Genomic DNA, 15,521 nt, shown 5'->3' with positions numbered 1-15,521 from the left:
AACACCAGGTTTGGGATATAAGATACACATTAAAACCTATACATGATTCACTACTGTTAAGTAATCTTCCATTTTAAGAGATTACCCCAAAGTACACCAAAGTATCCTGAGTACAGTTCTCCTTTACCCGAATGGTCACTTCTTTTAAGCAACTGATTTTTGTCAGTTTCCTGAGTGGTGACTTAATAGTTTGCACTCAAGTTCAACTGTGTTGATAATCAAGCCCTTGCTAATTACAAACTATTAACAGGTGGGTCTATATAAGCTGCCAGAGGCCAAGCTTTTTGAATTTAGAGACTCAGCCAAGGTCGTCATCATGAATGCCATTTACCAAGAAAATGACATATATTATCAGGATTCCAAAGTTATCCCATCTTATCCCTCATAAAATTAGGCTGTTTCTAGTTACAGGGCAGTTGCTTTTGGCAATTTGTAGATGGATCATTAACCTGAAAGTACCTGATCGTGTGAGGTTGAGAATAGCTCCAACTGCATTTTGTTGGACTCTAGGATCATAGGAGTTGGCAAGTGCCAGCAAGGGTATAACTCCTGCTGAGCCGATGGCCTCTCGGTTGGACTCTGGGGAAAACATACCATGAGAGAGAAATAAGAAGTGTCTTTTCAGTATGTCTTCACGTTAATCTAATAAACTCTGAAAAGGAAGTGTAAAACTAGCTTTATTTGGGATTTTTATCTGAATTTTTACTATTTGTCAAAGTCCCTTAGTATCCTCTGAGTGAATCCCATGAGCTCAAAAAGAGAGACGCTAACTGCAGAATTTTAAATGTCTCAAATTTACCTTATAACCCTGATGTGCTCTAACAAGGTATTGATGATCTTGTAAGTATTATATTAGCAAACAAACCTTTATTTTGTTTGTAGGTAGGATTTCATTAATTTAGCAGGATAAACACAGTGAACCAAATTCTGTTTTTGGATTATCTGTGCCACCCCAATGCTTAAGGTTAAGATTTTTGTCACGGTTATTTTTATTAAAAGTCACGGACAGGTCGTGGGCAATAAACAAAAATCCACAGAAGCCTGCAACCTGTCTGTGACTTTTACTAAAAATAATGGGGGGAAGGGCTGACAGGGGATGACTGAAGCGCAAAGGAGGGGGAATGAGAGCCTGAGCCTCGCTTTTTCACCAACAGAAGTTGGTCCAATCAAAGATATTATGTCGCCTACTTTGTGTCTCTCATATCCTGGGACCAACACGGCTACAACACTATAAAAGTGTAAGGCATTTATTATTAATTTATAAAAATTCTACTTTGATGGCTATGTCTTATGGCATATTTAATCACTTCATATTCATACACTAAATATTTTGGGCCTTGTACAACGTTTCCTCAACCCAGTCTTGAGAGAATAATAGCTCTCCTTTGCTGTGATGCCTATAAAAAACTTGATAAGTTAGGCCACTATTGTGCTGAGACTATTGCCTATCATACTGACCAATGTTGTTCCACTGTTACTTGTACTCCCCCCTCATCAGTCTATATCCATCTGTTGTCTCTTGTCTTATACTTAGATTGTATACTCATTGGGATAGGGACCATCTTTTTATTCTGTGTTCGTACAGAAACAAGCACATTGGTCGTGATTTTGAAAAGCATTCATTATTGTTCTTACTCACCTCCCAGTGAAGTCATTGGGAATTTCAGTGGGAGCAGAGTTAGGCCAATATTGAATGCTTTTGAAAATAGCACTCAATGTTTCTTTTGATTCTCAGGATATTTTGTACAAAAACAAAACTAAGGCCAAATCTTGCACTCTTTACTCAGGCTAAATGCCCATTGAAATCCATTGGAGTTTTGTTTGAGTAAGGTCTGCAGGATCTGGCTGGTTCAAAGAGTGGCTAATATGGGAAAGGAGGCTGGGAACTCTCTAGTATGGATGTGTAGTTCCTTAAAGGTGAGGTCAACTCTTTATGTCCCATTTCACCCAAAGGCTTGAGGCCAAAAATATTCTCATTGCTTTTACAGTATGATGTGCATATATGTTTTTTCTGCACTTCAATCAGTAGAAGCAAAAATCCTTTCCTGTAGTTTTATCTGATGGCAAATAGTGTGGCATGATATATGCTTTAATTAGTTCAGCAAAAGAAAGATTTAAACAGATTAGGAATTTTGAAACTACCTCCTCCTCCATTCTTTCCCACGCTACAGTGTGAGCTGTGTCTATGAATGTGGAAAGGAAATTCATGTCTGGACAAGGTAATTTTATAAAATCTTTTTCTCTTTTCTTCCTGTAAGAGAGGCTCCTTGGGAAATTTGTCAAATCTAGATCCCTTGCTGGGAGGTTTCCTAAGAAAGCAAGGGTGTTAATGCTGTATCAGATTCACAATGCATAGTTAACACTTTGTCTCTTTAAAGCTTTGTCTTTTTAAAATTTAATTTGAAAGGGCTTCAAATCCACGATGCCTCAGTGGCTGAGTGTTCAATGTTCCTGGCCAGTGCTTGGGCCCTTGATCACCCAGGCTGTCTTAGTTATCATTTAGACAGAAGTGGAGTAGCATGAGGAAATTAATCTAGAAGTCTCCCACCTGGCTGAGAATGGTTGGTGTCTCATCTCTCATAATGGGAAGATAGAAAGACCACAGCAAATACCTATGATATAATTACCCCCATAACCAAGAAAGCCATGTTTTCTTTTTCCCTAGGGTCATTCACTAAGTTCCTCCACTGAACTGATGCTGTGCAGTCTTGGGTGAAGATTATAACTGTGAGCTTGCTGGATGCATTTTTATATAACTTATTCTCCTCACTCTTCTCCTCTCCCCGCTCCAGTGCTGGTATCATTCATGCGTTGTGGCTGATCTCTAGCTAAGTGGCTAATCTTATCACAGGGATGGACGGAGATATGCATCCCACTGAGAGAGAATTTTTTATTCTAATCTCCATAAAAGCTGCAGCTGAATAGACTGTTTTTATTCTGGACCACCTGATTACCAGAGTAATTTCAGTCCCTTTATAGCTGCCATTGCTCAGGCCCCACTTACTGTGCTTTTAGACAGGGATTATGTATCCAGATGTTCCTTCAAGTCAGCATTGAAGAATTAGTGCCCTGGATTTAAAGAACTCTTCTTGCAACCTACAACTCTTAGTTCCAGTTTGCCAGTGTAAACCATTTCTGTGCACTTGAAAATTCTCTTGGCACTACAATTCCTAGAGATGTGTGCACAATTATTGGCAACAAAGAAAGAGAGACACTCTATGAAATTGGATTTATCATCAAAACCATTTTTATATCTGACTTTCCTTTGTAAGGAAAACACGTGAGATGTTCTCCTTACTCAGCCTAACATGAATGCTCAGGTCTCCCTCAACTGCTGCTGTGAACATTCAGTTCATATTCTCTCTTCTCTGCATTACTGTGCCTACTGTTTATGCTAGAGTTACTGTTGGCTGCTTTACCTTCACTTAGTATAATGCATCTCGTTCGATCACTTTTGCTTGCTTTGTCAATATTCCTGTATTTGCATACACCCCTTTTGATTCTTGAACTGTGGTTCCTTTGAACCCATAGTCAGACCCATTACTACTTCCAGGCTTCCTTCTAACTAAGAGTTCTGTGTTAATAACACTCATTGACTTCATAGGCTTACATCAGAGATGAATTTGGACCAAATAACTTGAGACCCCAGAGGGAATTGGGGTTGTCTCTTCCTTTACATGAATGTGGCTGGAGTTTCTCCCTTATGCCACTCCCAAACCACTGTTGGATAAGAAATCTTCAATTTCCTTAACTCCACAAACCCCTCACTTTTGAATGTATTCCCAATTCTCCTCTATTTCTGTAGTATCAAGCCACCCCTGAATTGAAATGGCATAGAAATTTGAGGCAGGTGGAGGAGAAGATGACTACACAATGAATTTGGGCTTTGCAGTGAGGGTCCAAAATGAATGAATTCAAGGGAGGGGGGCTGATTTGTTTGAATCAGCCCTGCGTGCAGGCCTCATGAACAAATCTAGCTGGAAATTTTTTGACAGGACAATCTTTCATCAAAAAATGCTGTTTTTTTTTTTAATCTAAAAATTTCATGGGAACATGTCAATTCTGGAAAGCTACTGAGATTTTTAACCACAGTGCCAGTTAGTGTCAACCATTGTGGTGTGTTTTGTGATGTCCACCATCTTGTATCACATAGGCCCTGAACAATGAACAGATGTTAGCAACTTTCAAATACTACCAGCTAGAACTGAATATAAATCTGAATCCTTGAGGTAAAAGCTGTATATCCCATTGCCAACTAAGTTCCCTCTGAGCTGTGCGGCCGTGTAGCAGGCTATCAAGGGCCATGCAGGTGCGCAGTGGGGAGAGGTGCCTCTCCCCTGGTCCCGGCCCCGGAGCTGCTGTGGCTGGCGAGAGGCACTTCTCCCCCGGCCTCAGCCCCGGAGCTGCCGCAGCCAGAGAGAGGCACCTCTCCCCTGGTCCGGTAGGGTTGCCAACTTTAAAATTCCAGAAAACCGAATAGCCTTGCCCCGCCCACTGCCCTGCCCATTCCCTGAGGCCCTGCTCCTGCCCCACCCCTTCCTGAGGCACCGCCCTATGGGGGTGCGGGGGGTTGGGACGGGGAGGGATGCAGTGACGGGGGATGGGGGTGTGGGGAGGGTTGGGTCAGAGAGGGATGCAGTGAGGGGGATGGGGGTGCAGCCCCATTTCTAGGACTTGGAGACGGGGATACACATACCTCGAACTCCTGGGTGCCGGCGATAGGGCGACAGACAGACTGCGGTTTGCTGCAGGGCACGTGCCACAGCTCAAGCCAGGGGCGGTTCTATGTATTTTGCTGTCCCAAGCACGGCAGTCAGGCAGCCTTCGGCGGCATGCCTGCAGGAGGTTCGCTGGTAATGCGGATTTGGTGGCATGCCTGCGGAAGGTCCGCCGGTCCCGCGCCTTCGGCATACCTGCCGCCGAATTGCCGCCGAAACTGCGGGACCGGCGGACCTCCCGCAGGCATGCCACCGAAGGCAGCCTGACTGCCACCCTCATGGCGACCGACGCGCTGCCCCTCGCAGCTTGCCGACCCAAGCACGCGCTTGGTGCGCTGGTGCCTGGAGCCGCCCCTGGCTCAAGCCCAGCCACACGAGGAGCACGAGGAGAAGAGGGCTGGGCTGCAGTGGGAGAGGCGTGCGCCACGCAATCCCTCAACACCCATGAGTCATGCTCGCGCTAGTTCCTCCCCTGCCCTGACCCAGACAATGGGAGCTGCACCTGTGGGCGGGAGGCGGGGCAGCATGCGGACCCCCCCCCCCCCCCCCGGCTACCCCTAAGGCTAGGAGTCATACATGCCAGCTGCTTCCCAATCAGAGAACTGCGTGGCGCAGCGGCTAGCAGGGAGCCTGCCAGCACCCTTTGTGGCGCAGCACCGCCCCCAACTGGACAGTCAACGCCACAGTCAGCGGTGCTGGCCAGAGCCGCCAGGATCCCTTTTTGACTGGGTGTTCCAGTCTGTCCAAAACCAGACACCTGGTCACCCAAGGCCCCGGCCCTGCAGCTGCTGCGGACAGGGAGAGACAACTCTCTCCTGGCCCTCGGCTGCTGTGACAAGAGAGGGCTGGGGGGAGTTTTCTCTCCCCACCGCAGCCCCGTGGCAGCCTGCACCCCAAGCCCTTCATCCCCAGAGCCCGCACCTCCAGCCAGAGCCCTCATGCCCCGCACTCCAACCCTCTGCCCTAGCCCTGAGCTCCCTCCCGCCCCTGAAAACCCCTCATCCCCAGTGCCACCCCAGAGCCCGCACCCCCAGCCAGAGCCCTCAACCTCTGCACCCAAATCCTCTGCCCCAGCTCTGAGCTCCCTCCCACCTCCCAAACCCCTCATCCCCGGCCCCACCCCAGAGCCCGCACCCCCAGCCAGAGCCCTCAACCCCCGCACCCAAATCCTCTGCCCCAGCTCTGAGCCCCCTCCCACACTCCAAACCCCTTGGCCCCACCCCTGCCACACATCACCTCCATATTGGTGTACATAACAAAATTCATTCCGCACATGGACGTAAAAAATTAGAGGCACCTTGTTGCCAACCCCTTTTGCAATCTAGTCCTCCATCTTTGCCATTTTTTTTTTAACCCTGGTTCATAATCTTGTGCCATATTATGCTGTCACTTTTTAAAAACTCCATATTAGAATCAATGGAGAGTTCTAGCTCAAAGGTGAAGTAACTTTCAGCACTGACTACTTCAAGCCACTGACTGGTGGACTAGGGCGGGGAACAACAACCTGGAGCATCTGCAGAGGACTTCAAATGTGGCTTCAGAGGGTGTTATGTATACGCTTTCACTCAGAAATCCTATGCTGATCTTAGAAAGAACTGACCTTTTGCTCTCTTTCTTCTTAATGGATTTCCTTTCTGCTTATGTTCCTGGCCACTCTTTAAAGCTGGTAATTGTTGGATATCTCAGCTTCCTTAGGTATCATCTGCTGTCATATTTATAGACAACTTCACTTTGCTTCATTGCTTGGGAGCTTATTGCCAGCTTAGGGAGGGTGCACTACAGTTCTTAAACTCAGAATTCTCAGATTTAGATGAGTCATTTTTAAATGTTTTGAATGATTCTCTTAAAGGTTGAATATGCTTCCATGCTAATTTTATTTTAGGATTGTAGAGTACAGTAAGTGTCTTACATGAAGAGCGTTATTCAAAGGGAAACGACTGTATGAGTTTCTCTCAGATAAACCCTTTAAGATATTGGATGTCTGTAAGCTAGAACTAGGTTATATTCTAGGTACTGAGTTCTTATATCACCCTCATCACCATAGTCTCTGAGCAACTTCCAGAAGTGCATTAAGCTTGCATGTCAAATGGATTAACTTTATCATGGGTGAATAGTGAAACTACTGGATGCATCACGTGACTACTCTACTCACAAGTGGTTATTTCACATGCAGGTGGTGTGACATACAAATTGAATTTGTTCATTACAGCGAATAAAGGAAAAAGACATTGTACTGACCTGAGACAGCCAAAGTCATTATGCAGGCACAGGAGTTGCACTGGACAGTGGAGTCCCCTGACTCGAGCAGCTCCAGAATTGGCTCAAGTAAACCCATTTGGACAACTTGTTCTTTGTTTACTATTCAAAAACAAATAAAATGGTGACTAGCTAACACATCCTTTATAGGTGCAAAAATTATATCTTCTCTTGGATTCCTTTGGAGTCTGTATATTAATTTCTGCAACATGAATTTAGCATTCAAATAGATTGGAATTTATTGCACCAAAATGCACATGGCTATAATGTTTTATTCGAGAGTTCGGGTGATCAATTTTTTTAGATTTCTTTACTATTATATAACTGTATATAAAGGTGCCACTGTATTATTCTGTAAAGTGACTTCAGAAAAATGAAAAATTATAAGAGGTCCTTGTTATAGATTCTAGCTGAGCCCCATAATTTTTATTATTCATGTGCAAATAGTGACACTCCATAACTTACAGCAAGTCACCAAAGATAATGGGCTAGATTCATACTACCTTGATGCTGGCTTCTGCTGGTACAGGGTAATGTAATGGAATGTCTATACTGTCATGGCTCCAAGGGAGGGCAGCAGTGGTACCACTGCCTGTCTCACCTTGTGGATGAAATTTCTGCCCTGCTAACCCATAGAGCAGGGGTAGGCAACCTATGGCACGCATGCCAAAGGCGGAACGTGAGCTGATTTTCAGTGGCACTCACACTGCCCGGGTCCTGGCCACCGGTCCGGGGGAATCTGCATTTTAATTTAATTTTTAAATGAAGCTTCTTAAATATTTTAAAAACCTTATTTACTTTACATACAACAATAGTTTAGTTATATATTATAGACTTATAGAAAGAGACCTTCTAAACACGTTAAAATGTATTACTGGCACCCGAAACCTTAAATTAGAGTGAATAAATGAAGACTCAGCACACCACTTCTGAAAGGTTGCTGACCCCTGCCATAGAGTGTAGTGAGCTTTACTGGTGTACGGCAATGTCATCTATAACTCCCTGGTCCAGCCAGAGTGAAGCTAGTCCTGTTTTATAAATAAATAAGTGAATCTTTCAAAAAATAAAACTTTTTCCCCCAAAGCAGATTGAAAATAAGATCCAGCTAGTTGTAACAGAAAAAATAAACATTATTTAAAAGTCAGACTTTGAGTCTAAAAACTATCTTTGTTGCTGAAAAGACAGCTGCGGTATTCTCAGTCAGGTGTGATGAAAACCCAGTGCGAGTACTGGTACTCTCAACGTAAATTGGGTCTTAGTGAACAGAGAAATCTGTTTCCACCAAGAGCAGAGATCTCTTGATTTACTCACTGTTTCCTTCCAGCAAAAAATTTACGAGGGACAAGGAAGACATCTGCTGAACCTCCATGTCACTGGACTGCAGTAAAGCATAATAGGATTCCAAATGCTCAGCAGGCAGATGGGTGCTCACTGTAGAAATGAGAAGAAATAATGAACAAGTCTCTCCACTTTGTCATTTCTTCATGTATCTTCAGGCTGAGGTGCTACCATAGTCAAATATTGTGTATTTATATTCCAGTCTCAGTCAGGCCAAGCTGTTCACTATCACTTTAATAATCAGATATTTTAGAAATATTATTGGCCAAACGTGGGGAAGGAGGGGAAAAACAGAAATTACTTTTAAGTCTAGCTACCAAACAAGTCTTTCTGCCCCATATCAGATCCTAGTTTGGATGACTATGTGTGCTTTTCAGCAGTAAGAAACATATGATGTAAAGACATCAGGCCAAATTCTCTACTGATGTAACTTTATTGGAATCAAGGGAATTGCACATGTGTAGCCAAGGGGAGAATTTGACGCATTTTCTGATGTACAAACCGTTGAATACTCATCTTATATAAAAAATATTTACTCACTGTTCCCCTCCACTGTCCCTACTTTGTCTGTTACCTCTCAGATAGCTTCCCTCCCCAAATTTTTAAAGCACAACTCAAAATCCCGAATCCTTTCACATCAAGTCTGATGTGAGAAACCTCAATATCCAACTTCCAGCTGGACAGTCTCTGCTAGACAGTTGTGTACTGACTCCTGCTCCCTGTTCACGGACCATCTGAAAAACTTTCATCAAAGAGCCATTGCAAATGCCTTGTTCCTGAATCTTCACTACCATCTGGCCTCTAGGTAGTTGTCATCTCCTGGGGTTCCACAGTATAGCCCCAATAGGACACTTCCTCTGCTGTCTCTCACAATACCCTATGCTGTGTAACTTATGGGCGGTTCAGAGTACACCCAATTCAAATGTAATGGGCATATCCTATACAGGTTGTGTTGAAATTTTACAGAATTGTCATAGTTATAAAGGTGACTTTATGTCTCTTATAGGCACCAGTATCATCTGCCTATAATAAAACCAGATGTCACTTGTTCCACAAGTGACTCTGCACATATGAAACTATGGCAGCACTTCCTTTGCAACAAGAGATTGAAAAAAAGATCTTAAATTCATTAAAGAGCTTAACAGTTTGGGGGAAATACTTTTTGTTTAGTTATATTTATGAAAATCTTCAAATGCACCAGAAGGAGCTTACTTACAGTGCTGACTCATATGCAAGTAATACAGAGCAGCAGACTGCTGTAAACCAGGGTTTTCTGAAAATGCTAAGGTCCTCAGAGCTTCCAGGGAGTCCTTTCCAAATGGTGACATTTCAAAACCTGTGGAATGTACAATGACAGCACAGATTTAGTTAATCCTGAAAAGGTTTAGTGTTCAGGAGTTCAGAATTCCCAGGGATTTAAACCAGCAGGCAACCCAAAACACATGGACTAGCATATCGGAATGGACTATAGCAAGTCTACTCTAGTGATCACATCTCCAAAAGTGGCCAGTATCAAATGCTTCAGAAGAAGATTTGGCCCTCAGTTTTTATTCAGTGAAGTCTTTCTTTGGGAGTTTTGCTCGATCAGAATCTGAAGACTGGATCGCCCCCTCCTGAGGTAGAACCTCAAGAGAGAGCTAAGGAAGGAGGAAAACTCCAAGGTTTCCCCTGTGGAATTTCCTCATGTCATTCTGTGAGGGCAGCAAGATTTAGCCACATGCAGCACGAACCACAGTTCTACTCAAACAGGTTGGCTCTTGGGAATTCATCAAAGTTGCAGAAGTACTGTGCCTCCACAGCAGCTCTAGGCCCTCTGCAGCTCTGCCCTGGCTGCCTAGCATCAAAGAAGATGCACTGCTAAGGACTCCTCAGCAGGTGCCTGCCCCTAGGCCTCCACTTTAAGGCTCCCATCACAGAGGAAGGGGCTTCTCAAGAAAGTTAATATAACTGCTTCTGAGTATATTAAATTTTCTCCTATGTTTCTACTGGGTGCTGAGAAACCCCTGGCCTACCCACTTCTCCCCACCACCTCCCAACCCTCATTCCCTGCACTTAACACACCAATGGATCCTAGGACCTGAAGACAGTCCTCTGTGACATCTAGGGGAGGTGGAAAGAATACTGCTGCAGAAATAGGTGTCCCTTCTTCTGCATGTGAAGGAGGAAATCTATGCCCGGAGGGGTCCATCTACCCAAAGATACATCATGCTGTGAATAAAGACTTAGAATTTGGCCCATAGTTAATGTTCAATCGTTAATGAACTGAATCATCAGGATCGGCCCACCTGAAGGTATGTAGAATGTGATACTAATTAAGGCTAGCATTATCTGAAGCAAATCCATGCATGTTCCAGATAAGTAGTATTGCAACAATTAATCTGAAAGATTTTTCCATGGTTGATCATCCCAGACAAGGTTATCCCCGTCACACAAAAAACAAACAACTCTACTGGCCCCTCCGTCAAGACGTATTTATGTTGCAAAAGAGAAGAGTAGAGATAGTAGCATTTTGTGCCTTGCTAGATGCACATTAATGGAAATAGAAGGCTCATATTTTATGAATGCAATACCAGCATATTTTGTATAGCCACTTTGGGATGAAGACTATAACGCAAAGCACTGTATAGAATTAAGCAACAGCACAGAGAAGGGTTGGGGCAAAGTGAGAAAGACACATTTTTATCTTAGATTTTTAAAGAGTGAGAATTAACCAAGTGGACAGATACAGGAAGGTTTTCCTTGATTGCAGGAATTGCAAAGTAAAATGTTCTCACATCATTGGTGGTGTAACTATATAGAGAGACAGAGAGGAGACCTCTGCTAGAGGAACGGAGGGATCCGGGAGCAGAGATGAGAGTTAATCTATGAAAGACAGAAAAGCCATAAGAAATTTTATACATTTTGGTAATTTTGAACTGATGAATAGGAAGCCAGTGAAGTTGTATAAGAATGATGTGGTCACACATTTTTGTACACATGAGAAGCCACACAACTGAATTTTACATATGCTGGCCTATGGAGGGATGAGCTTTCATCTAGACAGGCATAAAGAAGGGAGTTGCAATAACTACGGTAGAAAGAAAATGCTGCCACTAAAGCTGCATATTATTAATATGGGTGATAGTTAAGGTTAAAGAAAGAAATATGATGACCAATGGGGAGAAGACAGAAAGAGCAGCTAACCAAGAATTTAATCCTGTGGGATTCTACAGAGGCAGGGAAGAGCCACCAGTTTTGTAGAAGTGGAATTAAGACCGGAGGGAACTAGATATGTCTGTGTTGTTTTGTAAATGGAATGGACCACAGAGTTCAGCTCAAACAAAAAAGAAAGGTCTTCATTAGCAGGTCATTAACTACATGAAGGAAGTGGTTTCCATGCTATGACAAGAGTGAAAGTATAAAAGCCACCAATTGCAGCTAACATGAAACAGCATCAGCTCTCTCCTCCCTCCACATCCAATTTCATAGCACAAAAGTAGTGAAATTAAACCTTTCCTATCAATTCACAGGGTAGCTTCTATAAAGAGTGGCTACAGGATAGAGCGCTGAAGTAGGACTCAGGAGACCTGGGTTCATGTCCTAGCTTCACCGGTAGACTCCTCGGGACCTTGGGCAAGTCACTCTTATCCCTGAATGTCAGTTTCCCTATCCATATAATGGAGAGAATGGTACTTTGTAAAGCATGTTAAGATCTGAAGATGGAAAACAGTATTATAGCTCTCATAATCTAGTTTTCTATGGACATTCCCCCTTTCTTCTCTAAACTAAGAAAATTCAGTATGAACTATTTTTAATCATAAAGCCACTAGGAGCCAGAAAATGCAAAGTTAAGAAAATACAAAATTTGCATACCAGTATTCAAAAAATTATGTAAAATATTTTAGCTGCTAAATGCCCATGCTAATTACTGGGTATAATGTGGCTAAAATATCAGACACATTTTCAGTGGAGGGGGGAGTGGCAGAAGCATAATGCACGCTGGTTATTCTGCACTGCTAGGTAGCTCTATAGAGAGCATTGACGCTTAGTATGCTGCTGTAGCTTACGTTAAGGACTGCTCCAATCCCCAGCTCCCTCCAAAAAATCAGTAGATGCTGGTAACCTGAGCCATCTTTGCCCCTTCTTAGGTCAGCTGCAGTCCACAATCAAGGCTGCTACTTCTCTGGACCATCACAGATGGCCCAGCCACTACTTGTGACTCTCAGTAAGAATAAAAAAGAAACAAGAAGCAACAACGCTCACCTGATACAAATCAAAGTTATTTGCATGGTGGCCTTTGTAGAGAAACAAGTCGTCACAGATATGTGCAGTCATATTACAGATATAGTATTTGAATAACAGTTGGACCATATTTGTGGCTGTTTTTCTGCTCGAATAGCTAATTAAGGATAGATGTTAGGACTTATGAGCCTTTCTAGCTGCTGGCTCAAACACAGGTGATGCAGTAATCTTTGTTTGTGGTGTTAGTCCATTGCTGAAGCAAAGATAGCATCTTTCAAACAAGGGATTAATATACGGTGCCAAAAAGAACAAGAGAGTGTTGTTATAGTTGGAGCAGTTAATGCAAATTTCATAATAAATCATCCTTTGTCTTTTAGCTCTTTTGAGCTGAAATATTCCATACTTGGTCTCTTCCTAAAGACGATTTGGTAGGAGACTCCAGTAGAAAATAACCCTGACAATAATAGTAACCTCTAACTTTATTTTTGAGAAAATGCATAAATTACCTGATCTACCCAATCTTTCTCAATAGTTTTATTCCTGTAAGAGCTGGTTGGTCTTTTGAAAGAAAGCAGCATCCCAGCTGACTTTGTTGTTCAAAAAATACAGGACTTTATTCCTCCCTGATAGCTGGCTGAGACCATTTATACTCTATGAACCTAGTTGTTCTTTCAGTTATGCTAGTTTCATTCTGATGTACCTAAATGGGTATTTGACACTATAAAATCTTAGTGCAATAACTAGTGAGAAATATCATGCATGTTTAAAGTGGTCAAGTCACCTTTATCATAAGCTTATTTTCTATCACTTCCTAATGCAGAGGCATAATAACACACTGTACTGAGGAATTTCTCACTCCGTTCCCTGTCCCCACATACTCTGTGATGTTTTACTCTGCTGGAACACATTACCAGGCTTTGTGAGTAAGCAGGAGTATGGCCAATGGGTCCACAAAGGGTTAAGATCCCACCAGCTAAAATCCCAGTGCAGATGGGGAACAGTAGTCTGTGGACACTACTGCAACCAATAGATTGCAGTAGCTGCTGCAGGCTGACTGCACAGAGAGCCTGCATTTTCCCTCTCATTTGGGGGTCAGGAAAGGCCTTTCCATGTAAAGACTGTTTACTTAAAGTTTTAGACAAGGAACTGGGATCACCCGTATTTTGGGGGTCCTAACACTATTTTCCACGCCTTTTCTGTGACAAATGGAATGTCATGATAAATCTCAAGCAGCTTGGTTCTGCTAAAGAAGACCAGTAATAGACATTCTTTTATTAATGGTTGATAAGAAGCTGTACTTGCATCCTTCTCTTCTCTCTTTGTGTCCACATTGGCCAGGGGATTTTAAAAAGTGCAGTGAAATTTTGAAAATGTGGACAGACAGGCAATGCATTGCCCAAGGAACCATCCCCACCATATATGTAGCTGCTATTGCCTATGAGTAACCCTACCTTATTTCTGTATTAGGTGTATTGACTTAAAAATGCAAAGAGAGGTTGTATCCTTTGGATCCTTGCCTTCCCCTCAACATTTATCTCGTACAGTAACATTTGGATGATCCCTGTAGTCTTTCTTGCATTCAGTACTGCTTGTCTTCATATTGAATCTATATGCCTATTGTCTCAACAAAACAGCCTCCTCCTTTTATCCCCCCTCTATCAAGATGAGTGGAAACTATGCTTCGTGGGCCTGATCCCATGAGCTGCAGTGGGCCCTCAAGTTCCACTGAAAGTTGAGCTACTTCAACACCACACAAAAAGTGTCCTCTCAGAATCAGGCTGCATTTACGTTGTTTCATAGGAGCACAACAAGCTCAGAAACAAATTCAGGGCAGAGGGGTAGGAATGAGTGTATTCTGATAAAGGATAATTCTTATAATAATATTTTAGTGCACAAATCCAACTCCTGTACATAAAAACACAAAGACCCTCACGAGATGACTAGCTGGTAAATGAATAAATCAGATAAAGTATGTGATGACAAAGATTATGTGGTAAACATATGAGAAAATTAATGTGAATCTAACTGAATAGAGTGGAGCTGTTAAATGAATATATTCTGTGAGTACCAAAGCAGAACAGTTTTATCAAACATTAGCACCCTCTAAAATCCTGTCACATACCTAGACTTAATTTGTAGTTGTGTGATTAAAGAGCTGGATCATTCTGTTTCCAGCACTGTAACTCCAATAAATGGGAAGGGGAGATAAGGCAAAGATTCAGATCCCTCCCACTAACCAGATAAACTTTGGTCTTAATTTCTAGAAGACTCTGAATTATGAAACATGTTTTTTGTGTACAAATCAGGTTATGCATTTGTAGCTCTGTCACAGTGGAAAGCTATTGATCATTTTGATGCAGCTCTTTATTATGCCACTTGAACCCTCAGTTTCCCAAATACAGCAGGAAAAGCACTGTAGCTGTATCCCTGTACCACAGCACTGAACTGCACAAACCCAAGTTGGAACAAACAGCACAGTTTCATCAGTAGTCCATTGTCATTATGTAGAAAAAAATCACCCCAAATAACTGCCCCTCACCTGTTTCAATGTGCTGTAGAAACTCTCGCGCAATCTCCTTTTCGTGTGGCAGAAGGACAGGTTTGTATAGCTGTCTGGCTTCAGAGGTCTTTCGTTTTAGGCAAGAGCATTCACTTATCAGAATCAAATACTCCTTAATGTTCTGTATCAGACCTGAGGACATCCTCTTCACAAGGGACACAAAGTCCTGAAGCAACTTCACACACTTTTCACACAGCTGAGCCATTTTTACTTTACTTGTTCTGATACCAACGCAAAACAAGAGAGAAAAAGGAAGAGATATGGAAACAGTAGCTTCTTCACATCTTCACTAGTTTTTGCATTAAATTGTTGCTCCTGAGTTGGTGTGTTACAGAGCTTGATTTACCCAACACTGTCATAACACTCTAGAGTCACTGCAAAACTTCTAAGTTATTTCCTATGTGCAAACAAACTGCATGGCACAACAA

General features: G+C 42.7%; 1 protein-coding gene across 1 annotated transcript in view; it reads right to left on the bottom strand.

The window, feature by feature from the left end:
- Positions 1-15,298, bottom strand: part of LOC135875518 (uncharacterized) — a 43,633-nt gene extending 28,335 nt beyond the window's left edge. The window contains exons 1-5 of the mRNA XM_065400386.1: positions 15,073-15,298; positions 9,529-9,648; positions 8,286-8,405; positions 6,957-7,076; positions 460-579 (exon numbers count right to left, since the gene is read on the bottom strand). Of these exons, the coding sequence (XP_065256458.1) occupies positions 460-579; positions 6,957-7,076; positions 8,286-8,405; positions 9,529-9,648; positions 15,073-15,298 (706 nt within the window). The remainder of the gene's footprint in view (positions 1-459; positions 580-6,956; positions 7,077-8,285; positions 8,406-9,528; positions 9,649-15,072) is intronic.
- Positions 15,299-15,521: the final 223 nt, after the last annotated feature.

The sequence above is a fragment of the Emys orbicularis genome, chromosome 3 (genome assembly GCF_028017835.1).
Source record: "Emys orbicularis isolate rEmyOrb1 chromosome 3, rEmyOrb1.hap1, whole genome shotgun sequence".
Classification (NCBI taxonomy): Eukaryota; Metazoa; Chordata; order Testudines; family Emydidae; genus Emys; species Emys orbicularis.
Note: the sequence above shows the minus strand (reverse complement) of the source record. Positions and strands in the feature narration are given on the sequence as shown.